Source organism: Tetrao urogallus, assembly GCF_951394365.1.
Source record: "Tetrao urogallus genome assembly, chromosome: 1".
NCBI classification, from domain to species: domain Eukaryota; kingdom Metazoa; phylum Chordata; class Aves; order Galliformes; family Phasianidae; genus Tetrao; species Tetrao urogallus.
Genome location: NC_136813.1, coordinates 183,155,755 through 183,173,044, shown reverse-complemented (window position 1 = coordinate 183,173,044; position 17,290 = coordinate 183,155,755). Strand labels below are relative to the sequence as shown.

The 17,290-nt window shown below is 36.2% G+C and overlaps 1 protein-coding gene across 1 annotated transcript in view; it reads left to right on the top strand.

Annotated features, from left to right (window-relative positions):
- SEMA3C (semaphorin 3C) overlaps window positions 1–17,290 on the top strand; it is a gene marked incomplete at both ends in the record, with an annotated part of 115,540 nt that overhangs the window by 50,008 nt on the left and 48,242 nt on the right. The window contains one exon of the mRNA XM_079536309.1: window positions 16,489–16,649. Within this exon, the coding sequence (XP_079392435.1) occupies window positions 16,489–16,649 (161 nt within the window). The remainder of the gene's footprint in view (window positions 1–16,488; window positions 16,650–17,290) is intronic.

Here is a 17,290-nt window from a genome sequence, read left to right as displayed (position 1 = left end):
CTTTCAGAGAATCTAAGCCACCCCCTGCTCTGCTTAAGTCATTTTTCTTTCTTAGTGAGAGTATAAGGAGCTTTTAGTAGTTAAAAGGCAAATGTCTGCAACAGACTGCATGACCTCCTGAAGCCTATCCTATCTGTGTATGGGAAAATTCACATCTTCTTGTGATAAGAATGTATTAACCGAAAAACAAAAAGTGGTGCAAACTGTGCTCCTACCTTCAGATAACCTAGAAATCTTAAAATGGATTTGCTAAGCCTCTCTTAATTGCATAAGTATTGACCAAGTCAGAAAGGGTGATGAAGCTGTCAGTTTTTGAAAGAATGCACTTGCCTTTCTTTCTCTTTTACTTTTGCCAGCTTGCTTTAACCTAATGGCAATCCTGACTTTGGGTTGGTGGTTTGTGCTTCACAGAAAAGATCTTTGACCTTCCACTGACCTGCCTTGCTTAATATTCAAAGGCAGTCATTACATATCACTTTTCTGTGTGTTCCTTGCCTGTTTATTTGCTCCGAAGGATGATGCTTAGATTGTTTGTAATTCTAACTGCCACAAAGGATTTGGCCTTGGCTTGAGTCATTAATGTGGCTGAGTGATTCAACAGCAATGTTAATGTATTTATCTAGGATCCTAGCAGAGTGAAGCAGACTGAAGACAACTTGAAGGAATGTGTCTTAAATGAATATTGCTCTGAGACTGTTTGAAACATGTATTGGGAGCCCAAATTTTGTCAGCCTAAGCCACCATTTAAAACCTAGTTTCAAAAGAGCATTTGTGCAGACTCCTTTAAGCCATCATAAAACTTTTTTGAATTAATATTGCAATAAACTGCAGTTATGTAACATGCTGTCCCTGCCCTTCTGCACAGAAGTTCATAAACTGTCTGTGCCCTGCCTTGAGATGGTTATGATCTTAATAAACATGAGAGACCAAAGCCAGAAAGAAAAAAAGGGGAACTAAAATGATGCACCCACAATTGCGCAGTTGGTCAGCAGCCAAACTCACATTAATCTAAAAGGTCCCCGTTTCCAGAAATGCGTGGGTTTTTTACTATGAAAAACCTGGGGAAGGACAGCTAAAAGGGAAGTATTTGAGAAACTGCTCACTATCATTTTAGAAGGAAAAAATGTAGCAGCTTAGTGAATTCTCCAGCAGACAAAAGATGTAAGAACAGTCTGACATACACACCCATTATAATTAAGTGCTATTTAGCTTGACATATAATGAATAGATGAGATTCTGGGAATATTTTAACACTTTGTCTAGTCCAGAGTGGTAATGTATATTTTTATGCTCTCATATCTTAACTGGTATCAGCAGTTATTTTATGCCTTTTTTACTTCTAGGTTTTTTTCAGTAAGCAGGCAAGCTTGTTGAAATGCTTGCTCTTTTCTGATTAGAAGGTTTTTCCCAAGGCTATTGACATAGTTTTCTTTGTTCAATTAAATCTAGCCAAGTACTGTCTCCTGAGTAACAATACCATTCCATCAGAAGATACAGTTCCAACAAATTACACTTTTTATTCACTATAGACACATGTCAACATGCTATCACTATTAAAATAATTGATAGGCTTTATTTTAATTAAAATAATACAATAACCATAAATAATCTTACCAGCTGATTCAAATACCATATTTTGTAACTAAATAGATAAAGTCAGCTACTTTAAGCAGATTTTTTGTTGAATACAAATAATTTGTGAACCAGTGCACAGGACAGAATGGTCTTATAGAAACTGTATTTTATAATTTTGCAGAACAAATGTTACCCAAATTTTGGAAGCATGGTATTGTTCATGCTTGTACCTGAACTGTCTGTCACCTGAGTTGATGCCCACAATTTCATACCAGCTAAAAGTACCGCTTTGCTTTATTAGAGAGCTGGAGGAAAGAAAGCAGAAATGAAGGACAGAAGCTGTACTGATTATAAGATCTGTGCAGAGTTCTTTGTGAACAGCTTGTAAATATCAGTGACACACAGCCTGACTGAACTTGCATTTATTCATGAATATTTTTTACTTCTATGAAAAGTCCCTTTCTGATTGCTTCTATAAATGGAGTTTCCAGGACCTTTGCTTTGCATTTTCCTAGTGTGTGACGGGCAGAGGGATGTTAAACAGCATTTAATGTTATCAAGAAATAAATGTAAATGTATTCAAATTGCAGATATCTTATTGCCTTCACTTCCTTCCTTTCCTCAAGTGTCACTTGCCTTCTAAGATTATAAATCCAGCAAGTTAAGGTGTCATGGTAATCACACTCCTGTCTGGGGGAGGCTGTTTTTCTTTTGTCCTGGTTGGAAGTTATGATGCAATTTTATATTCAACATATAAGGAATCAAATCTTCTTCATTTCCATGGCCAAAAACTCCACCATTGAAATGAAGAAAAAAAACAAAATCCCCAGTTAACAGTTTTCAGATTTTTATTGATTTTAATTTTTTTTTTTTTTTAAACTATTGCTGTCACAGTTGGTCTTTGAGGAAGGAGATAAGCCAAAAAAAACTTTTCAATTTTTATCTTACTGAAGATTCACTTTTACTTCTAGTGTTGTCTCCTAAATGTTAAATGTCTAGTCTGAGTGAACTATTTGGGCCTCTTTCCTAATCAGGGAGGAAAGCAGGGAAGGGAGGGGAGCAGAGGGGAGGTGAGGGCAGGGTGGTGCTCAGGGACATGATTTAGTGGAGGGTTAGAGTTAGAATTAGGGTAGTGTGGTTAGTTCGTGGTTGGAATTGGTGATCTTTAAGGTCTTTTCCAACCTGAGCAATTGCATGATTCTAAGGAAGGAAGGAAAGGAAGGAAGAAAAGAACCTGCAAAAAGTTTGAAATAAATGACAGAGAAAAAACTGAAATCAATGTGGACTAATGTGTTTAGTTCATCTGTCACTATTCCTTATTTCAGAAAACTGTGTATTGATTTGGCTTGATAAAGGGACAGGGCATTTGTCAAGCAGTGAACAGTCCAGATCGGCCATCTTTGCTTCTTTTAATTTGGATCAGGCAATTTGACTGTAACCACATCACATCTGCATGACTATTCAACGATGGCTTATCAGAAACAGGCTAAAGAACAAAATGGAAAATGTTTTATCAAACTCCAGAATGTTTTCTTTATTATGAAATAACAGCTATTGGTGAATCCTTTTGGTAGTCATACTTAGGAAGGTAAAATGGAATTGCTGTACTAGATTTAACTGTAGAAGAGATGACAATAGTTGAGACACACCAAAAGTTCAAGTAAGTAAAGTATAGTATAGGAAGGAAGGATAACATGAAATATAACCAGTATAACGTTTTTTAATCTAAACTGACATCTAGCTGGGAATTAACAATCTAAGTTCAGGATATTAATTAAAGGAAAATCCAGCCTAGCTCATAATCTGAAATATTCATCACTGAAAGCTGTACCACTGAGCATATTCAGTACTGTCTATGTCTTTGGATTGGATTGTCTAACACAAAAGTGTTTCTCAGCCTAAATCCTTTCACAAGCCTGATATGCATGGGTAGGCTCTACCAACATGCACCCAATGGTTTATGATAGTCATAAGCATTAGACAGAAAGGCTTTTGATGTCCACAATATTCTTCCAAGAAGCTAGAGACTTGTGCTCTTCTCAGTTCCCCCATGGGGCTGCACTACTAGAGTGAAAGTCTGACACATACTGCAAAGCTGAGAATCACATAACTAAGAACTATTGTCTGTTCTCCAGTTCAGCTGTAATAGCAGTAGAGTGCAGTGGTCTGTACTTCTAGGTCATTTCTAACCATGAGCTCATATTTCAACATTTTTTGGAATTTCATTTGCAGCCAACTGGTAAATTTGCTAAATTTGGATAATTCGTTTCTGATAGCTGGTTTTGCTTGCAGAGTTTAGAATTGATTTCTAATGCTTTAGACATATTTTATACCAGATCTCTGTTGATTTTAGTGGTGTTGAGAATGGAAATTAGGAGCAAAGTATTGGAAAATGAGCTCAACAGAATGCTGGTCAGTGACAGTAAAGCCCTGAATTGTCAGAATTCTCAGTCCAATGATATTCCCAAAAGAGGGAGTAGATTTGATAACTTCTGTAACACAAATCAGAAAGACAGATATCTCTAGACTGCATTGTCTTTAGTGGTTAATAATTAGTCTTTATAATGCTGCCAAAAATATGTAAGAATAGGCTGAAATTATTTCTTCTGCACTCCTGATGCAAGAAATTCCACTTCTAAAATCATTCAGTGCAACTAAACCAAAAAGTAATCCAGCACTGAACAGTAAATAGAGGCAAGGAAGGGGAGCAGCTCTGAAGGATTAGCTCAATAAAAGTAAAGGTTGTTAGATTTACTTTTAGGTTTTAATAACTGATGAACAATTGAAGTATGTAGTGAAATGCAATGGAAGTGAAATTATTTAAAAGTGCTAGTAAAAATGTAGATATAAGTAATATAGTAGTGAAAATTCTAAATACTAGCTTAAAATATTTGACTTATTAAAAATATTTTTAATCCAAGCTAAGAGTTCAGAAGGTAACTGGCATTTTTCTGCCTTGCCTTGCCTTGCCTTGCCTTGCCTTGCCTTGCCTTGCCTTGCCTTGCCTTGCCTTGCCTTGCCTTGCCTTGCCTTGCCTTGCCTTGCCTTCCCTTCCCTTCCCTTCCCTTCCCTTCCCTTCCCTTCCCTTCCCTTCCCTTCCCTTCCCTTCCCTTCCCTTCCCTTCCCTTCCCTTCCCTTCCCTTCCCTTCCCTTCCCTTCCCTTCCCTTCCCTTCCCTTCCCTTCCCTTCCCTTCCCTTCCCTTCCCTTCCCTTCCCTTCCCTTCCCTTCCCTTTTTTTTTAAACATGCATTAACTGAACTTGATAGTAATTCTGAAAGGCAGGTAAGTGTGATATAGCAGAACATATAGCAGATGGTTAGATGGGCATAAATGGAGAGTGAGAGATTTGTTCAAGGTCAGAGAGCAAGTGCCCGGGAGTTCTGACTTATAGTTCCCTTTTCTGACCATGAAACAAATCTCCTTTGTTCTTGGTGTTCTTATGTTATACTTTAAATGAATAGTCATATTATGGTGCTTGTGCCTCCAATATATGAGTACAAGGCATACACAAAGGAATCAATCTGTGAATTTTGGCATAAAGTTGCCTTTAAAGTTAGTGTAATTTTGTTTTGTTTCAGAATCAAGAACACAGAGTTATGTATTGAGGGCAGTTGCATCATCCTCTAGTACAATTAATAGTTTACTACAAATCTAAGTGGTTGATCATGGTTGACTTCTATCCTGTACTCTCCAACTATCCACTACCTCTTCTAATCCTATTCTTGCAGTGTTCCAATTTTAGTCTGCCTGGAGTCTACACACCCTTTCTTTTTGGAGTGCTCTCAGTCCTTCGTTCCTTTCTATGCTGAAATTGTAAGAGATTCACAAAATACTTCAGCAGAATATGTTACTTTTCTTGAATCTTTTTTTCTTTTATCTGAAGCTACCATTTATCTTCATTTTTCTCTTTGTTGATGTTCAGCATACCCAAATGAACTAAAAGCTCACTCCTGTTAGAGCCTAAAAAATTTTCTAGAAGTGGTGCAGTTCTGGTCATGAGATTCTTTGTAACTCAGAGTTGAATATAAACATGTAGCTTTTCTCAAAAACTTTTTGATATCTGTGGACAAGGAAAAGGGGCAATCCTTATACTTTTCCCTTCTTTAGGCCAAATAGTAGATGGTCATCCTCCTGAATAAATATGGCAAGTCTAGTTTAAACATGGAGTGAGTGACTGCAGAAGATTTGTTTATTTAAATGGATTCCCATTCAGATGAAATCTAAACAGAAAAGCATAAAAGTTATCTCTTAAATCCAAACCAGTTTTAGCCAAGTTTATTACGCCTGAAGAGTCTGGACTTAAAACATTAACAAACAAAAGAAATCTTCCTTTTTGCATGTGAAACACACTTGAAATAACTTCCTCCAGCTATTTCATTTAATTTCAAAGTCTTTTGTACATTACCAAATACTACCCAAAAACAATTCAGTCAAGTAAACAGTAAACTGTTAACTCCACTTTACATATGTAACTCATATGTTTATGTGACAAGTCTTAAGTCAAAAAGCAAAATACCATTAGGGTGGGATTTAGAGCTGAGTGGACTCTAATCCACCAGGCTGAGCCCAGTAAACATGACTTTTATTGTGCACCCAAATACCAGCTGGTGATCACTTGAAGATTGATGGTAGCATGCAGCTCTGGAATGTGCTCCTAAATTCACTCTTTGTGTCAGTCTTCATGGTGTGAAAAAGAATGAAATATGGTTATGTTCAGTGTGTTTAAACAGCAAGCATGCTACCTACTGAACACATCTCCCCATGGAGCTCGGGTGTAACACTCTTTCACTCCAACTGAGCCAGAAATAGGAACAGCCACATCTTGTAAAAGGCACCTAATAGTGACAGACCACCCTTCAGCTTCCAAATCCATAGGGAAATAAAATAAGCATAAATAAAATGGTATTCACTGCAAACTTTTGGAAACATTTTGTTGCTGAAGTTGACATTAAGAAAAAAATCCTGTCATAATTAATTTACCACTGAAAATACTCATAACAATCAGAGTGTAGAGCTACACAGTCCACACTGATGATGAAATTAATAACTTCCAGTTGTGTCCAGCCTCTGAAATCCTCTTTGAGACATGACCAAACCCTGTGTTTAGTGAAGCAGTTTGTGATATCAAGTTATTTGGAAAAAATATCAATATGCAATCTGATGTAACTACATGGGTATTCTGATAGGAATGGATAGGTATTAATATACATACATACATACATACGTTCATACATACATACATAAATAAGGGAAATATTTGAGGGTAGACTTTGCCTTTACTCTTCTCACAAACCAAGAGTTCCTCGACTTCAGGAAACACCCACGTCCTGAACACAGCTTGCTTTCTTTCAGTGCAAAATGCTGGGTGGCCTTTCCTCTTGAATGCAAAATCAAAGAGGCCAAACTAGATTACAAAGGATGATTTAACCATAAAGAACAACAAATAAATGTAGGAATTGTGGAGAAGTTTTCTACTATTCTCATATTTCTGTTCCAGAGGTAAAAATGTCAAGAGAAGGTTGGGGTAAATAGAACCGTGAAAGAATTCTGGAATCAAGTGTGGCTTTCTGTCTTGATAAAGTTGGTTATCTCCAGTACAATGACCCATCTGGCAGCATGCTGGAGTAGAGGTTCATTGAAGGTTCACTGAAGGACGGATGCCATTTGTTAACCTCCAACTGCTTTGTTTTCTCACATAGTGCAGAAAGGATATGTGCTTCCTTCATCTTTCTGAGATGTAAAGTGTAGCTTGGTAGCTTTCTAAGTTGGTAACTTAGTATATAGAGACAATTCTCAAATGTATAGACAGCAGATATGTATACATCATCTACTGACATACTGATACTTCAAGGAAACAAGAAAATATTCTAAAATAGGAAGCAGCAGCTTACCTAGTTGTGTCATGTCACCATCCCACATATCTGTTTCTTTATTTTAATATAGATGATTTCTTTTACTAACAACCCTCCTTATTCAGTATTGACAAAGTCTAATAGTATCACCCATTAATTTACCAGTCCATCGAAATAAATTTATTAGTGAAATTCTTTTGAATGTGAAATACTGCCCTACAAACCTTACTCAGCTCATGGCTGAGTAAATTTAACATTATTTTATTGAAGAATGAATTCAAGCTAAGCACTTGGGATTTAGCTTGATCTTTTTATGTCTGATGTTTGCCCGTTAGCTAATCCTAATTTGATTAGAACGATAATAGTAATAATGAAATTGTAACCAAGCCCACATATACTAAGCTTCCCTTTTTACTCAGAATAAGGGCAGGAAGTGACCTCTGAAGGAAATCTGTGGATAATGTGGCATGGCTCAGAACACAGCTGAAGTTCTTTGGATCAATAAAAATAGGGATTACTGCAGCATGGGCAGTAATGCCAATCCTAGATATGGAGAGATCGACTGAATCTCTGAGGAGGTTGCTCTTTGAAGGAGAAAAAGAAATATAATGAAATGAGTTCTTCTATCTCACCTCAGTGAAAGGATTTCATATTTATTACAGAGCTCATAATATGACATTTCAGTAATTGAGCTATTTTTTTCTCAATAAGCTTTTATTTTATCTGGCCGTAATTCTGCTGCATAGCAACAATATGCGGGGAGACAACAGGAACGACTCTCCATTTGACTTGAAGTGGAAAAGTTTCTCAGTCAGAAAATAATTTAAAAGACCAGTATTATACTTTAATTATTTAAGGTGCTGAAGATTTTGCAATATTCGATAATTCTCTATTCCAGTTCTCCATGCATGTTCAATGAAAATTTATTATCCTCTGAAAAACTTCTCTTTTTGTGAGTGGCTGCCTTTGTCAAGCTTCGTGAGGGACAAAACATATCTTCATTATACTCATTAGTAAAACTCCAAAGAACAATATTGCACTGAAACAGAAAGGTAAACTTGTAGAGACAGTTCTAGCAGTAAAATGTCCTACCTTTCATTGAACCTTACTTACACTCTCCCTGCTCCTCTCCTTCCCTCCCTGACATGCAAAAATATCCCAGCTGCCCTAAGCTGTCTCCCATTTATGTGGAGCAAACAGATACTCAAACCTAAACTTTAAAAGGTTTAATTTTATCATAAATAATAGCAGCATGAATGAGATGCAAAACTAATACTAAGTCCACCCAGACCTCTTTCTCCTCTCAGAGATAAAAGGGATGAAGATGAACAGATGGGGAGAACAGTTCTCATGAGTCTCATGTTTCCGCCAGTTTTTAGTAAGGAATAGCACTGTTTTAAGTCTTAAATCATTTTTTTAGATGGACGATCCTAATAATTCCCTTTCTTCCATTTCTCATATCTTTTTTTAAGCATGGATCAAAGAGTTTTCATGTCTGCATGCAGTAAAGGCTTCAGTTGGCCAGTTAGTTTTGATAGCTACTCGGAACATTTCTGTATGTGAATGAGAATCACGCAAGGAATCACAGCCTTTCCTCCAGTGATGTAATTGCTGGTTCATTTGGGGAAAAAAAATAAAAAAGAGAGAGTGCAAGAAGACACAAGAGATTACAATGAAAAGATTTACTTCTCTCAGTAGAATTTGTCTGACTTCTCCATGGATGTGTTGATTTTTTTAACTCACTTCATGTCAAAACTATTGCAGTATTTGGCAGCCTAAAGCTTCTCACTTCTGAATCTGGAAAACAAAAACAAAAACTTATCAGATGCCAGTGGGAAAGCCACCACATGCACACAGGCTAGAGTATGAGAGCAGTTCTGTTTGTGGAGCCTTAGGCAAGGTGGCAAGGACCTCTCATCTCCATTTGTTTCAAAAAGAAGCAAAAGAGTCAAGTCTTCATTACTGTGAGCAGACTCTGAAGAGCGGTTAACTTTCTACACAAGGCGTAGAGAGGGCTGCCATCCAACATGGCTACCTCAGCTGCAGTAATTTTAATACCAGTTGGCTTGTTTATGCAGACCTCCACACTTGCCAAGATTGTTTCTTTGGTTATGAGACCAAAAACTTCTAGTGTGTTCTGTAGGGTGGCAGTATTTGAGATGTCTTCTCACTCACACACACACAGCCCTTCTCCCCCCTCAAGTCATGCTAAGGAATAAAGTTGATGATCAGTACAATTATAACTTCACTCTGCCTATTAAAAAATAAGAAGGCTACATTTCAGCTTTTTTTAAAAATATCTATAGAGATTTCAGAGGGGTTATTCCATGTTTACTGTGAGATAGGTGGATGAATGTTATGCCTTGAAGTGTCTGTAGCCATATGAGGCTGTGTGGCTGAAGGGTGTGGGTGGTCGTGCATAATTTTCAATGAAGGAATCTCAATATTGGAACCTTTGGCAAGACTTGGAATTGCTATGCAACTGCAGTTTGGAAAATGTTGATGTTTTTTCCAGGTTCTGTTGTGGAATGTGGTATGATTTCATCATGACAATATCTCTGTAAATCAAAAAGAAAGAAAAAAAAAAGCCAGCATTTTAATACTGTCTGTTCTTCATAATATAAAGCTGCAGTAAAAATGCACTTAACCTGATGGAATACGGTACATTGACGAATGCGCCACAGAGCTATGCTGCTGCAATTTGCCACGCAGAAGCAACTAACTTTCTCTCACTGTGTGTTTGCCTTTGCTTAGAAAGCACATTCCTCCTGTGCAAAACTGGCAGCTGCCCACACCTCAGAGGGTCTGCCTGTCTTTTTTCAGCAAATCAAAGAGGAAAACATTCTGATAGTTATGGAAGAAATATTAAGAAAAGCATAATAAAGCTCTTTCACAAGTGATTAGCCCTTCAGAACAAATTTTGAAAATCTCCAACAAAAGCAGGTTAATAATCCATGTTACCAGGATTTTGGGACTTCTGCGTGTTCTGTGAATTGTAAAAAGGGAATCGTGTATAGACATATGTGAATGCTCTGCTTAAAGTTAACTATTAACTGGTAAGTGTTTTCCTATCAACACATGGTCCCCCTTCACAAAGAGCTATTGAGCTTTTTACTGCTCCTAATGTGTATGTTGAGCTGCCCAAGGTGACAGATTGTGCTTCAGACACGCTAGACCTCTGGGCCTCATTCTCCAAAGACTTCACCTTGGCACTATTATTTCTATTTATAAAAGACTTCATTATCATAGACCAGTAATATGTAAATTCCATTTTCAACTTATTTAGCAAACATACTAAGAAGTATTCAAGTTGCATAGTGAGATTGGATTACATTTACATACAGTTGACATTTCCATGTTATTTATCCTCATTCCAAATGCAGCAATTTAAGTTTCCTCCTAGCAAATTATATGTTTTAGCTCTGGGCAAAGTGGGCTCTTGTTTCAACCTGTACTGCTGAACTCCCTTCCTCCCTATCCTCCAAGTGATCTTGTTAATTAGTTTGCCTCTGATTTTATGAGCACTTGTAAATCTATTTTCTCCCCTTACACTCACTCCTTTTTCTTTCTTTTTCTTTTTCTTTTTCTTTTTCTTTTTCTTTTTCTTTTTCTTTTTCTTTTTTTTTCTTTTTCTTTTCCTTTTTTTTTCTGAGATAAAAACGAAACTCAAAGCCTTTCAGACAGTCAGAAGTTAGCATGTATGCTCACAGTTTCCAGTTCTAATAAGCCTATTGCCTCTTCATAGAAAAAGGCAAGTTTCCTTCTAATGGAGTTTTAAAAAGCGGCAAGATTCCTGACGTGTGAAGAAGAGATAAAGAAAAAAAAGAAAAGGTCAAAGGTCCACCTGAGCTTTTTGGGCACTGAGCAGTTAAGGCACACAAGGGACTGACAGGGAGCACATCTGGCTGCTGATGGCTCTTTGGCCAAACAACTATGGACCCATTTATAATCAGCTTCACTTGGGAGTGGGCTGAGGGCTGGCTTGTAGTTTGAACACAGCAAGAGCTACAGCAGAACGCTTTAGCAGGTCTCTCACTCCCTTAAGTGAAAGGAATCAATACAGATTTTTTACAGAATAGGTATATTGATGGAGCAAAGGTGACATGTTCTGAAGCTTTCCGAAGGAAATATGTGGACTGTGTATTTCTTTGCAAACATAAAAAAGTAGTCACTGTGTATCATCTCGTAGCTGGAAAGCAATCTAATAAACATTGTACTTTTATGCTGTTGTGTTGAGAACTGTAAAAAATAACAATTTTTTTCTACTTCCTTGTATTAAAGAAAAAATCAGAAATAAGAGCAAGAAAATAATAGTTAAAGTCATTAGGATCTTATGAAATCCATTATCTTCTAAATACTTCTTTTCCAGTCATTTCTACCAGAAGGATAGAAAACAGCTAGTTAGTTAATGCAGAATAGGATGGAAGATGTTAAAAATATAATCAAAAAGAGCCTTTCTTCTGGCTTTCTTCTTTTTAAAATACTTTTTCTAACTTTTTTTTTAACATTATGAACAGATCATTTTTTCATGTGTTCAGCTGTGATTGAAGAGTAAAATGGTACCATTTCCATCAGATACTGTAAGCAAAAACATTGTTCTACTTAAGGATTTAATTCTTGAGGAAAAAAATAAAAAAAAAGAAAGAGATGGAAAATTTGTTCTATTCCTGCTTGTAGAAGCTGAGATTTTATATTGCAGTCTCACATTTGGCATGAGCTGGCACATTTGCTGGCACATACTAATGGTATAATGAGACTTAAGAGGCTCTTTCAGTCTCATTAAGTCGGAGCTAATGTGTTCAAGCCTACTGCTGGATGCACACAGCCTGCTGCTGGTGGCATCCACAACTCAGAATAAAAGAAAACAGTGCAGTTTTCCTCACTTTCAAATCTCTATGGCTATGTAGAATCTGTGCCAATTTGGGCAGTAGAGATTCCCTGTGGAGAACCTTTCTCCAGAAATCTAGATTCCTCCCCTTCAATGTTCTGTCTGTAAATCCATTGCTCTACTTCATTATACTTTATTCCTTTTTTTTTTTTTTTTTTTTTTTTTTTTTTTAACATCTAAATCTGTGCTTCTGCTCTGAAGCTTCCCCATAAAGAAACCTTCTGAGGATTAATTCCTGTGCCAACAAGAAGGAGGAAGAAAACATATTATTTCTTGTACTTTACCACAGGGGATCCTAAATTAAAAGCTTGATATATCATCCTAGATTGGCTCAAAGAAATCATGCCAGCTTGGAAACCCACAGACATTTGAATGCTGAGAAGCTGACATTCACTCTCTGACCGCCCATCCAAATCTTATCTGTGGATAAACTCAGTGCCTTGGACATGGGCTGGGGATGGTTGCATAGGAAGGTGTCACTAAAAATTGCATTAGTTTTATTAGTGTATACATATTAGTATAGGATTTATGCTGATGAAGTCACATTAAGGTTTGTTTTATCTTACACATTGGAGATTATTATATCCCTTACATTAGGACGGTCAGGTTATGTTTTCAAACACCAGTGAATGTGAAATAAGTGCTAAAAGGGTCGTGTCAAGTAATGAAATGTGCATTCAGAGGACTGCCTGATAAGTGAATCATATGTACATGTGCAGTTTGGATAGTTCAGGTATAACAGAATGTGTTTGTCAATGGAAGGAGATATCTCCACATTCCTGGATTTCCAGTCTCTGATTGCTGTGATTTGCTTTGTTCACAGTGTGCTTTTAGCATTAAAAAGGCTTTTGTGATGTTAACAATAGATACAGCACAAATATATATATATTTTCCTTCTGCAAGATCAAGTCATTTTCTCCAAAATATTCGTATTAACTTTTATGTGGAGGGCTAGAAGGATAATTAAAGAGTGCTAATCTAATTTTCAGTAAGCCATACGCTGTGCACATCAAAAATTCCTGGTCACTGGGAGCTCCAGAGTGTGCACTTCAATAATAGTTGTGGGGAGAAAGTTCATTGATGCTTTTGTTCTTCCTCAAAAGAGAAGAGCTGTTCAACCATATCATATTTCTAATAGTAGGAATCAACTTGTTATTGGTGTTATCATCCTAGGAAAACCAAAACCAAGTTCACTGACCTATAAGAAAGGATGGACAAATGTTACTCTTGCATCATAAGTAATGGCAGTTATTTGCATGTATAATATATTATTACGTTCACTTTGATTGCCATAGAAAAATATTAATATTCACAAGGATCTGTCTGTGACATTATTCTCCTTAGAGACTTCACTGCCTTGAATGCCTAGGTAAATTCACAAAGCAGGGAATAAAATATGTTTCAAAAAAAACTGTAAGTATTTAAATCATTTTTTCCAAAATCTGACAAAAGGGAAGGTGGAAGGCCTTGCAGCATTTTTTAAGCCACTGCACTTTCTAATTAACAGCATTTAGATAGTGAATTTTAAAATAATTATTATTATCATCCCTAGATGATTGTGTGGTAAATTTTGTTAAGTGAGAAGAAAATAATTATAGATTATAAAATCCCTCCCCACTTGACTGGGGCTTCTAGTAGGCAATGAACTATAAGCTTCACCTCTGAAAGAAATAGAGGTAATAAATCATGAGAGTCTCTGTTTTAGGGCAGTATTCTACTGAATTCAAGGGTTTACCTTCCATCATAGACACGGCATTGAGTCTTCATAAGCCAGTGGCATGTCATAAGGTGCTCCTCTTATCAGCAATTTGATGGAAACAGAGTACCCTTCTGATGCCTTAGAAAGAAAATTATCTTTACAAAGAGGCTAAAAAATCCAGTCAAGTAATGGATTTCTGTAAGTAGCAGTTATGGAAAATGAATATCTGTTGCTATTTGCATGTCAGTCGTAGTTTACTCACTATTATGTTTATTCTAACTGAAGCTACAAGGGAGGACATTACATAGTGCAATCAATATGCTCACATTCACAGTGTTGTGCTGGAAACTGCTGCCTTTCCCGGTTTGTCTGTGCTTTTCTAGCATATCAAGTATACAGTTATGAGATGGTTCAATTTCACTTTAGAGCTGCCAGACATTACAGTAAAGTTAATAACCCACCCAGGAAAGAGGGTGAGGAGTAGCTTCTCAGACATGTTACAAAAGGTCAGTCTGAGAATTTCAGAGAAAGCAAAGGGTCTGAAATTTAATGGCAGTATGAATGAGTCTCCCAGGTGCTTTTGAAAATGTCAATTAATGTTTACATAGAGACATTTTTAAATAGAGTAAAACAATTGATTTTTCAATGACTGAAGACACATTTCTGAAAATTATGTGGGCAATTTTCATATACATTTAATGACTCCAGTTTCATTTTAAACTCTTAAGCACAGCCTGTAGGTCTTGACTGAATGTTTAACTTTTGCTGAGCAAAACATGAAATAGAAATATTAATAATCTTTTTAATATTACCGTAAATAAAGGCATGTAGGAAACCATTTGAAAGCTATCATGTTTAAGTTAATCAAAACATTGTATCTTTCAGTCATCAAAGGTATTTTTCATCTTTCTGTGAAGCTATGTAATAATCAATACAAAAATTAGTAGGGTTATGTATCATATTTATCAATAAAAATCATTTTCTGTTAAGACTTCTTTCAATCATTAGTTCTGTAGTAAAGAGATAGCTCAGTCCCCTTCAGGACTGCAGAGTTTGCCTTTGTGCTGTATCCAGCCTGTCCAAAATTCCTCTCCAAGAAAAAACATGTACTTCTAGCTAAATATGTTTTGCAGAAAGTACATATTTACTGACCATTTTATTTTTAATGTGGAGTAAATATCCAGTAATATTTTTTGTTTTGAGAGTTTTGCCTTCCAAAATATTATTGGCCCACATTAATCTAGTCATTTGAAAATCTTACGTGACTAATTTTTGATAAATTATCTACCCTTATCTGTAGAAGATGCTAGAACAAAAACCTTGATTTTGGGTTAGCGGAAAACAAACAAACAAACAAACCACACCTCACGGGCTTTAGAAACAGAGACAAGTCTTATTTTCAGTTTATATACAGTTTATAAGATGTGGGCTGAGAGCCTGATCTATGAATTTAGGAAGACCTTATCTATATTCTGTATTCTATATTTGCCACCCTGTTAAAGTCAGAGGGAACATGTCCCTGATCACATCATAATAATATGTCAAACATTTAAATACAGGAAAATTGATAAAAGTTTTGGTTGTTTTCCATTATCAATTTTTGAGAAATATCCCTTCTATTATTAGTGAGGAGAAAATTAATCTGAATAGAGGCCAAAATATGTTGGCCAAGCAAAAACAGAAAGGCTGATCTTTTTCAAGGGCAGCAAGTAATACTTACATTACAAATGTTTGTGCTATTCCTGAAACAGGCCTGATCCTGCACTGCTGAGATCAAAGGATGTTTTTCACTTCAATTCCTTGAAGAAAGTTTTAAGTGAAGGAATAGAACAACAGCAAAAGAACTAGTTCTACATTTTGGGTAGTTTGGTCAATAAGCAATAAGCAAACAACATAATAAATGAGCATATCTAGGCTTGATCAAACACTTCTATATTTTTTCAACTTTTTTTTTTATTTTTATTTTGTTTTTATTTTTAAATAAGCCATGAACGGTGATGAAGAACTGAAAAAAAAAATTGTCTTTGGAAACAACAAAAATCTATTGTCAATGAAGCCCGGTCAGGAATATCAAATTAACTATTCTTGCATAGTTTGTATTGACTTTTGGATTCTGCGCTGTCGTAAATTTCAAAATGGATTGAAAATGCTGATTAATTTAATATATGATCTTCCTTAAAAACCAAAGCTGTAAATAATTGTGCCCATTAAAATAAGGACTTATTACATGACTGAATAACGGCAATGCTGGATTTTTATGAGCTACGCGTAGTTACATAGTATATGAAAAATTTGCATTCAAACCAGGAATTGCATTGAAACTACTGTGTTATTACTAAGTGTCTGATAAACGTTTTTCTTCTTTGGTTGGCCTTAGTTGAGTTCAAAGATTTTTTTATTTAAAAAGTGTTGCAGTTTTGAAGTGATAATGGCAACTGAACATACTTGCAAACTTCCTGTCTTTACTATTTCAGAGCTTCAAGCGACGAAGACCTCTGAATATCACAGAATATCACACAGTCCTCTGGATTATAGGATATTATTAATGGATGAAGATCAGGATCGGATCTATGTGGGCAGCAAAGATCACATTCTGTCTTTGAATATCAATAATATAAGCCAAGACCCTCTTAGTGTAAGTATTTATTTTGAGAATCCAAGATTTCCTTACTGTATGCATTTCTTTTTCAGACAAAAAATGTGTATTTCATTAGTTTGCATCAGGCAGAAGTCCAGACCCACACCTTACTGAGCTGTTAGTACTTGTTTTAGGTGTAATGCAAGATGAACAAGCTGCTCCTCAGCCATTGTTTTCAACTGTTAACTTGTTTTGAAGTGACATTCACCATGGCTTGGCCCCATAAGGAAAATTTATATGAATTGACAGTTTCCACTCCTCTTGAAGATTTAAGATAATTCAGAGATGCAATTTAAAAAAAAAAAAAAAAAAAAAAAGAAAAGAGACTGTAACGAAGAATATGGGATGTGCTATCATTTTCAGGTGAAAGGGAAAAAGCAACAGAACAGAGATGACTTTAACCCGCAACTATGTTTGTTTCTGTTTTTCACTCCCAAACTTAGTCTCTGAACTGTTTTTCAGCCTTTGTTACGGCTGTGTTGGACCTTAGCCTTCAACTGGATAGCTGAGACACCACCAGCTTGGTGTTTTCTGGACAGTGTGACCTTCAGCGCACTCTTTTTGTGGCTGTTTCTCTCACTTGCTGAGATGCCATTTTCTGTGATCTCTCTGTGTCACAACTCCTCAGCCTGTACTAG